Source organism: Sesamum indicum, linkage group LG3 (genome assembly GCF_000512975.1).
Source record: "Sesamum indicum cultivar Zhongzhi No. 13 linkage group LG3, S_indicum_v1.0, whole genome shotgun sequence".
NCBI lineage: Eukaryota > Viridiplantae > Streptophyta > Magnoliopsida > Lamiales > Pedaliaceae > Sesamum > Sesamum indicum.
In genome coordinates, this window is record NC_026147.1 from 18,978,827 (window position 1) to 18,993,188 (window position 14,362).

At 32.3% G+C, this 14,362-nt stretch overlaps 2 protein-coding genes across 2 annotated transcripts in view; both read left to right on the top strand.

The window, feature by feature from the left end:
• On the top strand, nucleotides 1,839-7,585 carry LOC105158799 (protein IQ-DOMAIN 14-like). The gene is made up of 6 exons (XM_011075671.2): nucleotides 1,839-2,258; nucleotides 3,237-3,334; nucleotides 3,855-4,379; nucleotides 4,913-5,152; nucleotides 6,036-6,167; nucleotides 6,691-7,585. The coding sequence occupies exons 2-6, from the start codon at nucleotides 3,260-3,262 to the stop codon at nucleotides 7,387-7,389; spliced, it is 1,671 nt and encodes a 556-aa protein (XP_011073973.1). The 5' UTR covers nucleotides 1,839-2,258; nucleotides 3,237-3,259; the 3' UTR covers nucleotides 7,390-7,585.
• LOC105158801 (acyl-[acyl-carrier-protein] desaturase, chloroplastic) overlaps nucleotides 13,587-14,362 on the top strand; it is a 3,721-nt gene continuing 2,945 nt past the window's right edge. Inside the window, 1 exon segment of the mRNA NM_001304406.1 lies at nucleotides 13,587-13,714. Coding sequence (NP_001291335.1) covers nucleotides 13,590-13,714 — 125 coding nt within the window. The 5' untranslated portion in view covers nucleotides 13,587-13,589.

Below are 14,362 nucleotides of genomic sequence, written 5' to 3' on the forward strand. Positions count from 1 at the left end.
TTCCCTCAACGAGTTGATACACAGAAATTCCGTTATCCTTATTTTTAAAGTATATTTTCGTTTACCATACATATGTGGTATATATTGCTATTTAATAATATTCCTAAAATATGATGAAAACCAAAATATATGTGATGGAGGACTTAAATGCAATTTGGACAAAAAGGGGAATTTCCTAACTATATTCCTACTTAAGGGTGGCCACATAATTAGATTAAAAAATGCAATACTTTACTATTTCTTTAAAATAAAGGATTAATTATACTTTGACCCCTCTAAAAATATAAAATTATAAATTTCTCTAAAGAAATATTTTAAAATTATATTTACACCCCCTGAAAATTCACTGTTTATATCTTACGTCGTTTATTAGGATTTGAATAAAAAATATTAAATTTAATAAAAAAAATTGCATAAATTTCAAATTCTACCCCTCATTTAACGTTTTCATGTAATAATTTTGTACTTACGAAAAGAAAAATATAATAATATTAATCTCACTCTATATTAGATGTATCCCTTTATAAGTATAAAAAAATACATAAAAATATTAAATGAGGGGCAAAATTAAAAATTTATGTATTTTTTTTTTGTTTACATCAGTATTTTTCATTCAAACTCTAATTAAAGAGGATCAGGTGTAAATCAAGAATTTTTCAAGGGAGTATAACTATAATTTTAAATTTTTTAGAGAAAAATATAATTTAATATTTTTGGAGGAGATCTAAATCTAATTAACCCTAAAATAAATATTTGGTGTATTAATTGAGGATGAATTTAGGTAAAGAAGGGAATGATGAGCAATAGACTAATGCGTTTCCCTTTTGATAGTTTTAAAAAATTGAATTTTGAATTTTATTGTTGGGAAAAAGAAGAGATGATTAAATTACACTGCAAATCACTCAACTCATATGGGGTTTTAATTCAACCAACATTACTTGAAGAGGAAGATTATTATTAATTGATATGATAGCAATACCATACACTCTCCACTTATTGTTAAACAAATGTTTGCCCCATTCTCTCTCTCTCTCTCTCTCTCTCTCTCTCTCTCTCTCTCAACTAAATTTTCACCTACTCTTCCACATTTTCATGCTAGTTAATAAAAAATAAAATTATAGACAGCGGATTGAATTTTCTGTATTAAATTTTTTTAGATTTGTTGACTTGATCATAGATCAATTGATAAATAATAATTTAATTGAATATTGAAGAAAATTAAATATATATTTTTTTTGGGCTAAATTAGGTATAATTATATATAAATCCCTTTTGGTTTGGCAAATTGCATCTAACACCTCTAAAATTTATTTCCGTCTAACAAATAAGTCCTCCTGTTAATTAAAACTCACTGAATTTACTGGTATTAACAAAAAAATTAAATAAAAATTGATATTTACTTTCCATTGACCTATTACTGACTTTTTACAAGTCAAATTTAATGAATTTTGACAAATGAATGAACTTATTTGTTATATGAAAACAAACTTTAGTGGTGTTAGATGTAATTTTTCAAATTATAAAAAATCTACGTGTAATTGCATTAAATTTCAGGAGAGATAAGTATAATTATCCCTAAAAAATAACAGATGCTATGCATGTGATCACTTTTTGATGAAATTATTTTTATCGAAATATAAACTGAGATACTGAGATGCAAAAATTATATAATTGGTGTAAAAAATTGCAACGAAAGAAATTATAGTTTCAAGGACAAAAAAAATTGTTACCCAAATAGTAAAATACAAAGTCGAATAAAGCTTTCATTTTTAGAAAAAAAGGAAAAAGAAAAAAGAAAAAGAGAGTATTTATTTGGGAGGGAATAGGATGGAGTGTTTATCTTTCATCATCAATAATCATGATGATGCCACAAGAAAAGAGAGAAATATCAAAACAAAAGAGCTAAAAGGTGAGCAGGAGGAAGAGAAAAGCCAATAAAGTTGCAAGCTTTTGTGACCAAGAACCCGATTCCAACTTCAACAACACACACACGCACATGGGTAGAAAGTTGTAGAGAGGCCCAATTCTGAGACAGAGAGAGAGAGAGAAGGTGAGGAAGATGGTAGTATGAAGGAAGAGGTATATGATGGTAGACTAGGAAGGAGGTTGGGTAGTGGGCTAGAGAGAGAGATTTGTACGGGTACTTAGATGTGTGTGTATGCCTAGAGAGAGAGAGAGATAAAGAGAGGTGTTGTGGGAGTTTTTTCAGTTGGGTGCAGCTTTCTTGAGGGCTTCAGAAGGTTGGAGAAATAGTTGAGGTAATAAGAATCTTTTTTAAGTGAATTTTAGTTGCATGTAATGATAGATATACATGATCTCTTGGGATTAGCTCAGTTTTTGCCTGCAAGTGATGGGAAAGTATAATTTTTTACCTCTTTTCATGGCAAGAAATTTTAGTTTATTTTTTGCTTTGTGACGTTTTGTTCTCTGGGTTTCCTTAATTATCTTTAGTTCTGTCTTGAATTGAGGTGTTTTGGGTTTCTTTTTCCCCCTCACAGATCAGTGAATAGACGCTTCTGCTAAATTTTTCTGAATCTACTTATCCACTTCAAGTATTTCCATAATCTCTCTCTCTCTCTCTCTCTCTCTCTCTCTCTCTCTCTGTGTGTGTGTGTGTGTATGTTTTTGAGGGTGCTAACTTTTGGTCATATCTCTCCTTTTGTTGTTTAACCCCAATTTGATTTGGGCAATTATCCATTGTTGAATTCTTGAAATTTGATGATGCTGGGACATGGAGAACCATCAATCTTCTCCCCCCTTTATTCTGTTTCAACATGTCCTTCTAAACACAACCAAAAGATCAACTTTTAGCGTATACTCTCCATTTGCAAGCAACTGCCTTAGCAAAATTTGCTTGACATGTTCGGTTAATAAACGTGATTTTGGCACGAAATATGATCTCTACATCACACTGCTGTTTCCTTTTTCATGATTCTGCTTGGAATTGGACCTTAGAATTTGAGTTCGTGAACAATTCGTTCAGGATGTATGTGGAAATTCCTACTTTGAAGCTTTGGTTCATGTACGTCTTGTTGCTTGTTCATGTTTTGTGGATAATAATGAAAATCAGGTCAAAGTTGTGATTTCTTATGCGAGAAAATGGCATATACTATGTGGTCATGATATATGTGCTTGACTTGTTTAACGCTATTGACAAGTTGTGCTTCATTTTGAAATCCTTTGACAGCTTTTGGTTTGTAAGGACTAAACTGTGAACTATCTTGCTTGTTATGTAGGGAGGCACAGTAATGCTGAGAATATGGGGAAGAAGGGAAGCTGGTTTTCAGCAATCAAAAGGGTTTTTACACACAGTTCCAAGGAGAAGCCGACCGATGTGAGTAACTATTACGACATTGATGAGTTTCAGAACTAACAACGAAATCATCATACAGAGTGCTGATAACTTTTTAGTGATGAATGCTTGATTTCTGAATATCCTTTGTTAATTTGATTTAAGGGTAAAAATGGAGTATGATTTTCCAAATTTTCCCGCTAAATCTTTCTGATTTTGTTGACAAATCTTGTCAATTTATTGCTAACAGTCGTAACAAATTTAGAAAGCACAAAATTTCATATGAATCAGCTGAAGTAATTCTTACCGACTGAAATAGAAATGAAATGCACTGTAAGCCGACACAGCAGCAGACAAAGAATCAAATTGTATGTTGCATTCTATTCGTCCGCAATTTGCTAATGTTCCATGGAACATCACCGGAGCTCAAATTTCAGTTAATATTAACATTTTTATGAGTAATTGTATTGAAGCAAATTATCTCAGTCATATCGTGAAAATTCGAGTCAAGACTTTTCTATCTGGTGAATCTGCGTCACCTAACTAGCATATGTTGTCTCAGGGATCAGATAAGAAAAGCAGCAAGGAAAAGAAGAAGGGTAAAGGTATTTTAAGGCATGGAGAAACCAAATCATTCATTCCCCTGTTCAAAGAGCCAAGTAGCATCGAGAAAATATTAGGTGAAGCTGATCAACTGCTTATTAGGCCTCCTCTGGCTTTAGACGAGCCAAGAAATCCACCTGCTTTACTTGGAAGGCCTACCTCACCTAAAGTTGCTTCACCAAAGGCTGCTGCTCATAGAGCTTCTTCCCCTAAGGCAGCATCCCCAAGAGCTTCTTCGCCAAGGGTTGCTTCTCCGAAAGCTCCTTCTCCAAGGGCCATTTCTCCAAGAGCTGTTTCTCCCAGGGTTTCTTCTCCTGAGGCTCGTCCGAAGGCTTTTACTGCTGGCGCTGCTTCTTCAAAGGCTACTATTCCTAAGGCAGCACAAAGAAGAAAGGAAGTTAGCTATGTGCAGAAGCCAGAACCGACTTTAAGAAACCAGCAGCTTTCGGCCACTAAGATCCAGGCAGCATATAGAGGCTACATGGTAATATTGAACTCAGTCTACGAGGTTTTTATAGAAATATTCAACTTGTATCTTGTTTAAATTGTGGTTAATTACTCCTCTTCATTGCACATACCTCATTATCTTTTTGTTAGTGTACTAAGAGTTAATTATTCTAGCTTATAAAAGTCGCAAAACTCATTTGACGTGGAGAAATTCAATTGATTACATGATTATGTTTGCACTTCTTGTAATTCAGTCCAAATTTGCTACCGTGGCATAGTTTTTGCCTTCGAAGTAAGCTGAAAGCTTTAACACGTAATAGAGACAAACAGTAAGGAATTGCCTCTTTGTTTCCGAATTGCCTTCTGTTTAAAAAGCTCAACATGGCACAGGTTGCGTTTTTGTAACTTGGGTTAATCTATTTATGAATGTGTTTCTTCACAAGTATTGTACTCTAACTGGTTCTAAATAAACCAATTCGTGGTCCTTCCCTTATGAAAAATGTTTTGGAAATATAGTGATGTTTGTTTGGATACTACAATAGAAACTCATTTTATGTTTTAATATCACAGGCAAGACGGAGTTTCAGAGCTTTGAGGGGTTTAGTGAGGCTTCAAGGAGTGGTGCGAGGCCAGAACGTAAAACGACAAACGGTGAATGCCATGAAACAAATGCAGCTTCTGGTGAGGGTTCAAACACAAATTCAGTCTCGGAGGATCCAAATGTTGGAAAACCAGGCACTCCAACAGCAAGCTTATAAGAATGATAGGGAAGCGGAAAGCACCCTGAGCAAATGGACCTTGAATCAACTGGTGATGGCTTCTTAATCATACCTTTGCTTATTCAAGTGGAAAGTCCATCTCGAATTTCATCTGTTTGAGATAAATATGCATGAGTTTGGATGGGGGGAAAAAAACATAATTTGACCTGTCATCTTCCGGATGTCTTAATGCTTTTGGTTAGCTGATATGTTAAATCAACATAATCAGTTACAGGAATAAGTAGTTAACCCAATTAAACCTATCTTGAGCCTGACCTGCTGCTTTGAATTGTGCGATAAGAGGGCTCACCCCAAGAATGACCAATTATGTATAACGGGAGTCATATGCCTGAGTCATATGACTGAGTCATACAAACACACACACACACACACATATATATATATATATATATATATTTGTGTTTATGTATATTTAGCTTTGAAGTTCTATTAGATACTACAAGCATTGTCATGTCCTTTCCCTTTAAATCATGATACAAATTTTATCATGCAGAATTTCTTTTCCCCAGTTCATAGTTTTGTCATGTATGATACATGTATGGGGCAAAATGCTTTTTTAGTCCCATAAAATAAGAACAGATTTGTTTTGGTACCACAACTATGGCAAGTGTCGTTTTTAGTCCCATGAACCTTATAATCACGCATTTTTAGTCTCAAAAAGTCATGTGTGTTATCATTTTGAGACTAAAAAGGCGTTTATTGGGACTAAAAAGGAGTTGTGATTTTGGGACTAAAAAGACGTTATTTTGTGTTTTATGGGACTAAAATCATCACCTGTCATAGTTGTGGTACCAAAATAAATGCTACCCTTATTTTATGGGACTAAAAATATTTTGCCCTATCTGCATGCCTCCTGGAATTGGTTGTTCTTTCTGAAGTAGAATTTGTTCTCACTTTATCTGTTGTTCTTGTAGTCTGAGGCCGGTCAAAATGAACATTGGGATGATAGCGTGCTAACGAAAGAGGAAGTAGAAGAAAGGCTACGGAAAAAAGTTGAGGCAGTCATAAAAAGAGAGAGAGCCATGGCCTATGCATATTCTCACCAGGTGCACTGCAACTTCCTTTTTCTTTCTTATATCTGCATTTACAAATGACTCTCCCCAACTAAAGGTTACATAAAGCAAATGTATTTCTAGATTTTAGGTTTTCTAGACTGCACTTCATCACATCATCTAAGCTTAAAACGTAAACGTATATTCTAAGAGTCTGCTGCCAAAGTTCATCATGATGTTGATGTCGTTTGGCTTTGCTGAAAGTAAATTTTATTGTGATTTGCTTAGAACGAAAAACAATAGCTCATCTGTCCTCTTGCTACATGTGTATTATGTTAAAAAAGTTCTAGTTTCTTGAAATCCGGAAACGGCATCAATTCTGTCAATGTGTATGGTCGCTAGGAAGATCAAAATCAGTTCCCATGTATGTTATATCATCAATTTTCTCCATCTTCATCAAACTCAAAATAGTAGCAATTGTGAGCCCTCCATGTTACAGATTCGGAATGTAAATAACCTTTAAACATTTTCCAATGTTTGACTCTATTTTCCATCCATTGCTAATCCGTGACTCCAGCTATGGAAAGCTAATCCCAAATCAGCTCAAAGCCAGTTGGACATGCGATCAAACGGGTTCCCCTGGTGGTGGAACTGGTTGGAGCGCCAGCTGCCTCCAGCAAGTACCTCTCAGAGCCAAGCTGCTCCCAGAAGCATCACTTTAACTCCTCCACGTGCCATTTCAGAATATAGGCCGAGCCCTCGACTCCATGCAAGCAACCATAAGCATGACAATCATGAGTCTCTCACGCCCCGATCATCCAGGTCAGCAATCCCACTTCGAGCCAGACAATTTCAGACCCCAAACAGGACTCCTCCAGCAAACAGCCCAAGTGGTTTCAAGTACTCAAAACCAAGAGCAAGTGCAGCTAGTTCAGCTTATGACGTCCCTCTGAAAGACGACGATAGCCTGACGAGCTGCCCCCCTTTTTCTGTTCCGAATTACATGACACCGACTGCCTCGGCCAAAGCCAAAGCGAGAGCAAATAGCAACCCAAGGGAGAGGTTTCCAGGGACTCCAGGCAACGATTCAAGGAGGAGGTTTTCATTCCCATTGACTCCAAATGCCGGTTCTTTCAAGTGGAACAAAGGGTCTAACAAGGATTCTGCTTCTCAAATGGATAAACACGAGTCTCCGCGTTCAAGAGACTTCAGCGTGGATTCCGCTGTTTCTATGCCGGCTTTAGTTGGTAGAAAGCCCTTTAACAGATTTGTGTGATTTCTGATTGTGTGCATGTCTGATGTTTCCTTAACCTTTGTACTAGGTGCCTTGAGGTTGTTTCAAATTCTATACTATTTGAATGGTTGGATGATTGATACCTTCATTACAGCTTACTGATGTAAAAATAATGAAAGATACAGTAGGAATGGTTGGCTTGATTAATCTAGTGTATTCATATCTTTTAACTTCTGAATGATTTGTGGTCACTGCAGGTTTTCCGTACAACTGCTAGCTTGTAATTTTATATTTTTCATGTGATTGGTATACAGTTCAAAAAAATAGTTAATCATATGATGAGTCTTGGATAAATTTTAAATATTCTGAAAATTAAATGAAACGAGTCTCGGATAAAAAAAAAAAAGTTCACTAAAACCCGATCCATTATCATTCATACACATGATTATTTCGTAATAATTTGTAGAGAATGATTCATAGGTATGGTTAAAGTGTTGTCGGGTGTTTGTGTGGATAGGTGTGTTGGGTTTAGGCAGGAAGCATGTTTGGCAGGGATGTGCCACTTGCAACAAATAGGACACTAATCTATGGAGGGGGTTTAGGGATTTGAATATATGGAGCAGAATAATTGAGATATTTGGACATCACAACATAAAGAAATCAACATATTTAATTCATATTAATACCATTTTACGACCCAACAGTAAATGAGCACAAAAAACCTCCCTATAGGAAACAGCAACCCGCCGCCCCTTATCTTTTAAATAAAAAATTCACTCTCTCTCTCTCTCAGTTGTTTTTAGCCTAATAATATTTTTTAAGGATAAATTATAACAATTTTTTTTAAGTTTGGCATTATTACAAATATTTCATCATTATTTAAAAAATTATAAATATGTCTCCTGATATTTGATAAAATTATTGTAATTTTTGGATGGAGATATGAAATTATCAATTTTGTCTTTATTGTATTTTTTTATATTTAAAAAAAATTAAAAATTTATAAAAAAAAATAGGACGGAGTGGATGAAAAAATTAAAAAATTTAAAAAACTACCCATTTAGTCTATAAATATATCAAAAAAAAATAAAATAAAACTATAATTCTTAGTCCACAAGGGCATTTTGGTCAATTTGCCACAAAAAATGAATGAAAACTTAATGGAGACTAACAGGTTGGGCTAATTATTAAACGGTTGTTAAAATCAAAAGGTATTGCTATTTTTCAAACAATGAGTTAGTATTCCTAATTATGACAAATATCAGGAAAAATCGTTGTAATTTATATTTTTTATATGAAAAAATATTCTTATATATATATATATATATATATATGAAACTCGACTGTTTGACCACAAATAAAAAGGTAATTTAGCATTTATTAGTAAATGGGAGCAAAACAGACACTACTTAGACTCAAAATCAACTATCAATTGTGTTCAGTGCGAGTGAGGTGTTCAAGGGGTAATTACACTCTCATCTCCTGAGATTTGAACGTAAATTTTATGTGATTTGAAAATTTGCATATGATACCTTTCTGAGGTTTGCTTTTGTCTAACAAATATGTCTCTTTGTTAGTCCAAATTCACTGAATTTGTTCATATTAACAAAAAAATAAAGATATTTATCATCAATTGACTAATTACTGACTTATTATAGACCATACAAATTCTTTATCACTAAACTACTCTTATAACGATGAAAACATATCTCCCTCATATGCAGTAACATGTGAAAATATATAAAAATATTTTGATCATAAAATAATTTATTTGACCGTAATTTTTTAAATCATAAAAAATTTATATATAATTATACGGAACCTAGGAAATGTGAGTGAAATTATCCCTTTTATTTAAGGGGACATTAAAATATTGAGAGGAAAGGGGTTGCACTTAGATCTACTTAGTTCTAACAAACTTGTACTAGTATATTTGATGGCTACCAATTATTAAGTATTGTTAGATTAGATGATAATTGATGATGTAGCCATGTGGGAAATCAATTGCAATTAATAGAAAATGGAAGAAGAAAAATCGCTGCACTTATTCTATTAGATTTATTTCATTAATTTTTTGACAAAAGATATGTGCATTACATTTAAGGGTAAGTTATATTTTGTCATTCAAATTATATCCGTTTTTATATTTTATTGTATAAACTTTTTTTTATCAACTTATTATTTTAACTTTTTTAAAAATTGCAATGTTAATATATGTCCGTTGTTTGGTCGTTTTTTTGCTAGAAAAAGCATTATATACATTGCATATGTGATATTTTATCTATGTATTGTCCTTAAATATCACATGTAGTGCATGTGATGTTTTTTCGGTAGAAAAATTGCTCGAAAAATGATTATGACAAAGTGCAAATTTCGCAAAGATGAAGGTAAGTTGACAAAAAAAAAATAAAAAAAAAGAGAGAGAGAAATGGATATAGTTCAGATGACAAAATATAACTTATCCTACTTTTAATATTAATCGATTATTCGAGTTAGCTTATAATTTTTCAAAATATATTATAAGATGTTAAAAACTGTTTGGTAAAATTTTGAGAGGAAAAACCTATAAGATCCAAAATAAAATGCTACGAGCTTAAAGAAAGTAAAGAGTTCACAACTTATTTATTTAAAAGGGATAATTACACTCCCTCCTCTGAGATTTGGTGTAACTACACGTAAATGCCCTGTGGTTTGAAAAATTATATCTAACACCCTTGAAGTTTGCTTCTGTCTAATAAATAAATCCCTTTGTTAGTTAAGATTCATCGAATTTGGTAATATTAACAAAAGTTTTGGGAAAAAAAATCTATATTTACCCTTGATTGATGACTTATTACTGATTTATAGCAGATCAAAAGAATATTTTTATAATCAAATTACCCTTATATGTCTTCACGTGTTAATGCATGTGTGGAGGTATATCTTGATTATAAGGGTAGTTTGGCCCGAAAAAAATTGTTTAGCTTGCAATAAGTCTGTTTTAAGTTAATCAAGGGTAAATATCAATTTTCATTCAATCTTTTTTTGGTTATATCAGTAAATTTAGTGAATTTTGACCAATGTGCGACTTATTTGTTAGACGTAAGCAAATCTCAATAGTGCTAAATGTAATTTTTCAAACCACAGGGAGTTTATGATAATTACACCAAACCTCATCGGAGGGGCGTGTAACTATCCCTTTTCAAATTTTTCTAAATCTCCTTAAATTTTTATCGTATTAATTATGAAACTGCCACTATTAATATTTAATAAGCTCCATAATTTTATTCTATCCAAATATTTCAAACTTTTATTTTTAAAATAAAATCAAACATCTTATAAATTTTAAAATAATCTTATAAAATATTTTAAATAAACTTGGCCAAACACCCTCTAAATCTACAATTACTAGCTTTGGCAGCTATTAGGTTTGTTTGGAGGGGCCATCCAATGTCTATGTACCTAATATCTACAATCTTAGGGATTGGCAAATTTAGCCCCTCAGGCCCCTCTCCTATATCCATTATTCAACTTCATTCTTTTTTTTAAAAAATTTAATTTTATCTCGAAATTCCATCATTTCAATATCTATATCCATCATTGACGTTGATCTTTTGTCAGAAATTCGTCTAGAATATTTCGATCATTTCATCATATATATATAAATAATGTTTAGGTAATCTTTTTTATTTTTATTTTTAGACCCAATATTTTATTAAATTTTGTATGATAGGTGGATAATTTTATTAGCCAAGTTTCATAAATTTTGAAAAAGAAAATCCATAAAATGGATTCTTCAATTTATTAAATGTAATTTTGTGTTTTCCACTTCACCAATATGAATCCAACAAATAAATAGTTGTGGCAAAGCTTGTAGTGTGAGTTGTCAAGGGATTAAACAATTGTAACCATGCAATGAAAACCGGGTGCCAAGTGGAATATCCATTAGTTTTGGGGTCATTTTCATTTTGGCAATTTCTGTCTTAACATGTAACCTTTCTGGTGATTGAAAACAAACATACACTGACACACTGACGCACTCACGCAAATTGCATTCACACCCCTCCTAATTTTCTTTTTCACAATTTTGCCCCTTTTTTTAGATTAATTTCATTTTCACCCACAATAGTTTTATATGATATGTATTAAAGAATATACATCAATTTTTTTAATAAAATGCACTCAATTTTGTGATGCCAATTTTTTTAATAAAAAAACAACTTTATTATGACGGTCATCACTTATAATTATTTAGAATTTATTTTTTTTTACAGTTGATTAGGTTAAAAAACCTATTTTTATATCGTAAAATATGGACCAATACAGGACATCCACATTTAATGAATGTGGAAAACACGAATATTTGAATATATATGAGATAATTGAAATTTAATTCCACAGTATACATATGCTGATTTTTATAATAATTAATTTTAGTCTTATAATTTAATGATGGCGTGCAGAACACATTTCATCATTAAGTTTTTAACGAAATGTCCACGTACACCGTACTGCAGCTCATCAAATATTATTTCTATAATTAAATTGTAATTTCAGTCCCGTATTATAGGATGGACTTCTTGAAGAACCAATAAAGAGATAAGGTTTCTCTCATGTTCGAAGATGATTATATTTTATTTTTGTGTTAGAAATATAGATCCATATGTGCAACGATAAATAAAATGACCCTTGAATTATTGCGTAAAATGAATGGTATATATATAAGGAGAAATATTTACTTTGTATTGTTGATAATTTCTTGACTTGCAGTACTTTTGCTTTAATGACAGAAAAGGATTGTTCATAAATCCAAATTCAAGTATGATTAACAAAAATTACACGCTATGTTTTTTTTCATTTTCAAATTATTTTTGAAACAAGGCAAAACATATTCAATGTTTGCCATCATTCAAAAACACTTTATTTAGGTGTTTTTAATTATTTTAGTATAAATACATATATATATATACACACGCATATACATAACTATATATAAGAAAGACATGATTTGACAATGAATAGTAATTTTTGTCTCCCAAAACACAACATTAAACATACAATACTTATTTTAAATTATCTCAAAACAAATCCAAACATACATATTATTTCTAACACACACTTATTTATCTTTATTTTTCTCTCTCTATCTCCACAAAATACAACAAAACACTCTAAAAATAAATTCAAACATTATGACAGATTTTCTAAATTCTTGAATTTTAACTGGCACTAAATTCCGGATGTATTCTTCGCGTTTCATCGTGTGTTGTCTGTTAATATATGAGAAATATAATACTTACATTATGAGATATTTATGAAAAAAAATATTTTTTTTTTTGGAAAGTATGAGATTGATATAGCGAAATTTTCTATAGTAATGGGACTAAAATTATCCATAAAAAATTTTAATTTTAACTCTATGTCCTATTAAAATTAGCACCTTTAATTACTCCAAAACTACGAAAAATTTAGTTGTTTTTTTACCTCCACATTAAAAACTAACAACGGAATACACATGATTTTTATATAACCGTTAGTTAGGCTTTTTTTTTTTTTTTGTAAGAAAAATCATCACATGATGCACATGATCATGTGTATGTCGTAAAAAGTCAAATTAATAGCCGTAGCAGTAAAAAGAATTCCTAGCCTTTAAATCATACGCTAGTCTTTTCAAAATTTCTTCAAATTCATTCAACTTTTTCGTCGTAAAATACCTGAAACACTTGAAAGATAAAGATTTGGAGAAAATTTTAAAAGAATAAGTAGATAATTTAGGGTTTAGTAACTCTTTTTACTGCTATAAATAGCTGAATTGACCTTTTACTGTATGCACGTAAACGTTATGTGGCGATTTTTTCCTTAAAAAATCATCAATTACTGGTCATATGAAGATCATGTGGGTTGTATCGTTAGTTTATAATACCAAAGTGAGAAAATGACCAAATTTGCTATATTTTTGGATTAAAAATGTACATTTTAAAGTAACTAGGGTCCAAAAATAAAATTTCGTATAAAGTACGGGATCAATATTAAAATGGCCGAATCTTAGGGGACCAAAATTGTAATTTTGCCTAAATATGATTGCTTATATGTCTATATATATATAGGACACGGCCTCGCCCCAGCCTCTTCTCTTCAAAAGCCAGTTTTCCCTGTCCCACCTCTCTCTCTCTCTTCTCACTCTGTCTCTTACATAGCTTGCGACTCTCTCTTTTGTGGAGGAAACAAAACCTGAAAAAGAATACAAGAACAGCAAATAGAGGATGGCCTTGAAGCTGAATGCCATCAATTTTCAATCCCCGAAATGCCCTTCGTTTGCTCTTCCACCGGTTGCCAGCGTTAGATCTCCTAAGTTCTTCATGGCTTCCACTCTTCGCTCTGGTTCTAAGTAAGCATTCTTTAGGTTCTTCTTCTTTTTTCCTCGGTGTATTTTAGTATTTTCTCTTTTTGGTTGTATGAATGTGTTTCGCCTATGAGGGTTTTGTTTCCTTTTTGTTTTTGATGTGAGGGTTGGATATTCAGCTCAAATTTATTGTCTTATGCTGTTTTCTGATCTGGGTTTTTGTTCTTTAACACTGATTTCTAGTTTCTTTCTTGATTTTTGTGGATTCCTGTTTACTGCTTGTGATCTTGGATTAACGTGGGAACTGATTTTCTTTTTGTTCTTGCTCGTGTGGGCCTTTATTAAACTTTCTAAGGGCATGCTTGAGACTATTTTTTCTGCTTATGTGTAGCATTCAGGAGTCTTTTCTTTTATTATTTTCTTCTTTAATGCGTACTATTACACTGCATGTCTGCATTATTTGTTTAATTAAATCAAGAAATACTTTGTTGTATTTGCGATAAATCATTTACTTCTTTTTCTCGTTGGTGGCTTAGTGTTTTCATAGTCCAGTTGGTTCCGAAAATGAGTTTCTGCATTGATTTTTCTAATTGTGTGATTCATTTTGATTTGCAAAACGGGTGGGGGTTGGGATGGTGTTGAATATCAGAGAATCTTTTCTGTCTCCTTCATCTATTTCTGTTCCCCCCCCCC